The sequence below is a fragment of the Mustelus asterias genome, chromosome X (assembly GCF_964213995.1).
Source record: "Mustelus asterias chromosome X, sMusAst1.hap1.1, whole genome shotgun sequence".
Lineage (NCBI taxonomy): Eukaryota > Metazoa > Chordata > Chondrichthyes > Carcharhiniformes > Triakidae > Mustelus > Mustelus asterias.
Window position 1 is genome coordinate 11,248,704 of NC_135834.1, and position 4,921 is coordinate 11,253,624.

Sequence of the window (4,921 nt, forward strand, 5' to 3'; positions counted from 1 at the left end):
AAAGGGTACATGATGGAAGTGTGATATAAATTCTGCAGCAACTGCGGGCTTGGTCAAATTGCTTTTCTCATAGTCCGCATTCTGCAATCTCCGCACATTCCCGCCCTTACTGCAGATGCCTGCAGGACATAGATTTCGTTATTCTTATACGGCAAACCCTATTAAAGCTTCCACTACTCCTTCAGCTTTTGTCTTTGTTTAACCATGTACAAATATTAAGTAGATGAAATGTGAGGATTTTTCAGACTGTCACTTTTTTTTCTAAGATTTGGTCTATGAAAGAAGATTAAGGGCGTGGCTGGACTGCTGGTAAAATTGAAGAGCAGGGCTGGAGGAAAAAAATGTTCCACTTCAAATCTCAGCACTTGCTTAAAGCAAAAGGTACTCGCCCCTTTTCTAGTACATTCTGCAGTGCTTTTTTGCGCAGTTCCCGAAACAGGATTTGTACCGTTAAAGCTGACGTGTTTTTAAATAACGACATTTGCCCAATCCAATCTGACTGACATCTTCTCCCGCCACCTCCTTTCTACTTCGGAACCAATGTCAATGAAAGACTAGACTAAGGCCGGCCTCCATCAATATAAAAAGGTGCCATCCGCCAGCATTTCGCATTCGGTTACTTACATCGACTCGTTACTGTCGGGCGAAGTAACAGTCATTATCTTTTGTAAGGTCATTTTCATCCGTATATAACTTGAAACAAAAATGGTGAGTTCGCAATTTTCTCATTTAAAACAAATGTATAATCGGGCAGTCCGTATAGTTATGGTGCGAGTGACACCAAAATTACCTTTCGCAGTAAAATCCACTTTGTCACCAAAGTGATGCATTTCTTGAAGTGCAATATGCTTTGGGAATGAAAACAATGTCTCCATGAAGTAACTAACGTGGCAACATTGTTTTTAAAAGCCAATGAGACCCAATTCACCGTTGAAATGTCATATTAAAGCTCCATGGCGCTCAATTCCCACCCCATCCTTGCCTGGAAGATAACTTTCCAGGGTGTAAACATTTTCATCGTTTGGGAAAATTCCCTAATGAATTATTTCGCTCGGCTGAAGCAGAAAATGAGTGATCTTTGTCACATCCATGTGTCTCATGTGGGGCCGCTGCTGTCTTTTGAACATGAAGTTTACCCGCGAGAATCAGAATCCGTTTTCTTCTCATCCTGCCGCTTTTAAAGCGCACCACAGAACAGCTTGAAGGGTTTATGTTTGAGTACTAAGTGCGGGAGTTTGATAGCACTCGGGTTAGCTTGAGGGTGCGCAATTTAAAATCTAGGAGCAGATTTGAGGGTGGAGGCGGCACAACAATAGTCATTTTCGCTCTAATTTAAATTGCTCCATGACTGAGCGCCCGCCGCATATAATGGCTGCCGAGCCTCATCAAGTGTTTCTGCGGTAAACCGGCTCCAGTCGTGAACCGCACCGGCCTTTGCGTCCATTCCGCGATTTTTTTTCCTTCAGCACGGTTAACTGGATTCCCGCAGAGGAATCTAGCGGCAGCTGCTACTGATGGATGGAGACAGTGCACTACAGTCTGGGTGTTAACATGGCGGACACTCTCTGGCCTGTAGGTGCCGCAGTGCACGCTGCATTGTGGGTAGTGTAGTTCCATCGCTGCTTCCCGACGAGATGGAGAGGCGGGAGGAAACTACATCTCCCATAATCCCGTGTCCCGCTCCCTGCGCATGTGCAGCTTTCCCGACTGTAGCGCCAAGGAGCACGAGATTGTCCAAGTGTCATCTAAGAAAAGGACACGACTTCTGAGGAGCTAAATCATTCAAGAGAAACCTTAAAATTGAACATAGTCTTGTTGGAACGTGTGCAAATACTGTAGTCAGCAATTTAAAATTGCAGATCCTAATTGGCTTTTGTCATGCTCCTTGAGAGTTTTCTGTAATGTTCATTTGAAATAAGATGCAGTACAATCCACCACTAATGACTGCATTATGTTCGTTTTTTTCATCCCATAGCGTGAGTGTATCAGTATCCATGTTGGCCAGGCTGGAGTCCAGATTGGTAATGCCTGCTGGGAACTCTACTGCTTGGAACACGGCATCCAGCCTGATGGGCAGATGCCCAGTGACAAGACCATCGGAGGTGGAGATGATTCCTTCAACACCTTCTTCAGCGAAACAGGGGCAGGCAAACATGTTCCACGAGCTGTGTTTGTGGACTTGGAGCCAACTGTCATAGGTAAGGAAGCAACATTACAGAGAAAATGCCAATTCAAATCAATTGGGAAGATAACGTATGCAATGTACTTTGGAGCTCAAAGCTTTTCAGAACCAAGTGGACCTTCATACACAGCACGCAATATATTGTAATCTGACTGTATTTGATCAATTTTGTGCCTTGTTTTCCAGATGAGGTTCGAACTGGTACTTACCGCCAGCTGTTCCACCCTGAACAGCTTATCACCGGGAAGGAAGATGCCGCCAATAACTATGCCCGTGGTCATTACACAATTGGCAAGGAGATCATTGACCTGGTTCTGGACCGAGTCCGTAAACTGGTGAGTTACATATTCAAATGATGTGATTGTAGCCTCAAAATCCTGTTTATGGGGTCTGCTCTCTCCACCTTAAATGTAACCGGTCATCGGCAGCAATGAGAAGATCAAGTGATGGTAGAGATCTTTCCATCCATCTCAGGGTAGTTTTAACATCAATACAACATCTTTTTAGTAGTATTGCATTGGAAGAGTCAGACTAGATTAGTTGCCTCAGTCTCTGGACTGCGACTTGTAGCTTTGAGCTTCTGACTCATGGTAATTTTGTAACTACTGAACCATGGTTGTGTGTATTTTTTTAAATTGTTAACTGTATCATCGAGAAATGAACTTTGAATGACTGCTGTACGTTTGAAGTTAACTCCTCCAAATAGCATTCATTTGTTATGGATGTTACCAGACTCGTGATGCTGCTTTTGGGAAAGCACTTCTTGATGTGCTTGCTTTTTTTTATATTTGTGTCTTTACAGGCTGACCAATGTACAGGTCTCCAGGGTTTCCTGGTCTTCCACAGCTTTGGCGGTGGCACTGGTTCTGGTTTTACATCCCTGCTGATGGAACGTCTCTCCGTTGACTATGGCAAGAAATCCAAGCTTGAATTCTCCATCTACCCAGCTCCACAAGTGTCTACTGCAGTGGTAGAACCCTACAACTCTATCCTGACCACCCACACTACCCTGGAGCACTCTGATTGTGCTTTCATGGTTGACAATGAAGCCATCTATGACATCTGCAGACGAAACCTGGACATTGACCGACCAACGTACACCAACCTGAACCGTCTCATCAGCCAGATAGTGTCCTCTATTACTGCTTCCCTCCGCTTTGATGGTGCCCTGAATGTTGATCTGACCGAGTTCCAGACCAACTTGGTGCCATACCCCCGTATCCACTTCCCATTGGCCACCTATGCACCAGTTATCTCAGCTGAGAAGGCCTATCATGAGCAGCTTTCTGTGTCTGAGATAACCAATGCTTGCTTTGAGCCAGCCAACCAGATGGTCAAATGTGACCCCCGCCATGGCAAGTACATGGCCTGCTGTCTCCTTTACCGTGGTGATGTGGTGCCAAAAGATGTCAATGCAGCTATTGCTACTATTAAAACCAAGCGTAGCATCCAATTTGTGGATTGGTGTCCAACTGGTTTCAAGGTTGGTATCAACTACCAGCCTCCCACTGTGGTACCTGGAGGTGATCTGGCCAAGGTTCAGCGGGCTGTGTGTATGCTGAGTAACACCACAGCCATTGCTGAAGCTTGGGCTCGCCTTGACCACAAGTTTGACCTGATGTATGCCAAGCGTGCCTTTGTTCACTGGTATGTTGGTGAGGGTATGGAGGAAGGGGAGTTCTCAGAGGCCCGTGAGGACATGGCTGCTCTGGAGAAAGATTATGAAGAAGTTGGTGTTGACTCCATTGAAGGGGAAGGAGAAGAGGAAGGGGAAGAATATTAAAATATTTTTCACATCACAATATGGTGCTGCTGTAACAGGGAACTAAGAAAGAAGTACAAAACATTGAGAGTTAAACAGTGAATTGTAACTGAAGATTGACTAACTTGGACTGTTCTTCAGTTTACAGTCATCAGTTACACACTGCTGCATGGTTCATGTCCATTATTGTTCATTCACCATTGGAATGATGTTTGCATTCCATACGCTCTGCTATTGCAATTTGTTTTGTCTGCCCCTTCAATTAACTTCAGTTGGCTTTAGGTCAGTGGAAGCTACTTTTTTTGTTATTTAAACTGTGATAGGAGCTAAAAATTGTGATCATCAATAGTGTAGCAACATGCATCTGAATTGAGATTGCTGTGCAGCATTGCAAATTTCTGTTGCAAATGTAACTCCTGTTCTGTCTTTATGGTGTTATCAATAAAAAGATCCCTGTTGTCTTCTGCCTTGTTGCAATTTAACATTTCTTAAACAAATGTGTAAAGTGCTGTGTATACAGTATTGATTTTGGAAGTTCCATCTGGAGTATATTCATCCGGTTCTGACTTATTTTACTGCCTACCCCCAACAGTTTAGAGTTGGGAGTACTCCAGCCTTGCGTACTCCTGAAGTTTGATCTCCTTACATAAGGAAGGACATGCTCCCTCCAGAGCAGGGATGGGGAATACCCAACCTGGGAGTGCATGCTACACTCTGAACCAGCTGCTGCTATGTTCTAATGCCTAAGCCTCAGCCCCAGTCACCAGAAGTTTAGGTTGTAGGGGAGTGAGCAAGCCTTTGAGACGCGGGAGGGCAGGGCTAGAAAGCTGCAGATTGGGTGGTAAAGAGTGTGTAACTCTGGGGTAGACACCCAGATCCATTGATAGCTAACCCTCTCTCCAGCTCCTGCCTCCATTGGTACAACAGGATAGAGGCTCAGACCCTGCAGATTGAGGAACCAAGTCTGGGTGGAGGTA

The 4,921-nt window shown here is 44.8% G+C and overlaps 1 protein-coding gene across 1 annotated transcript; it reads left to right on the plus strand.

Moving 5' to 3' along the window:
* The first annotated feature begins 432 nt into the window (after positions 1-432).
* On the plus strand, positions 433-4,410 carry LOC144481987 (tubulin alpha chain-like). Its single transcript, XM_078201217.1, has 4 exons — positions 433-708; positions 1,976-2,198; positions 2,369-2,517; positions 2,985-4,410. Exons 1-4 carry the CDS (start codon positions 706-708, stop codon positions 3,963-3,965), a joined length of 1,356 nt encoding a protein of 451 aa, XP_078057343.1. The 5' UTR covers positions 433-705; the 3' UTR covers positions 3,966-4,410.
* Positions 4,411-4,921: the final 511 nt, after the last annotated feature.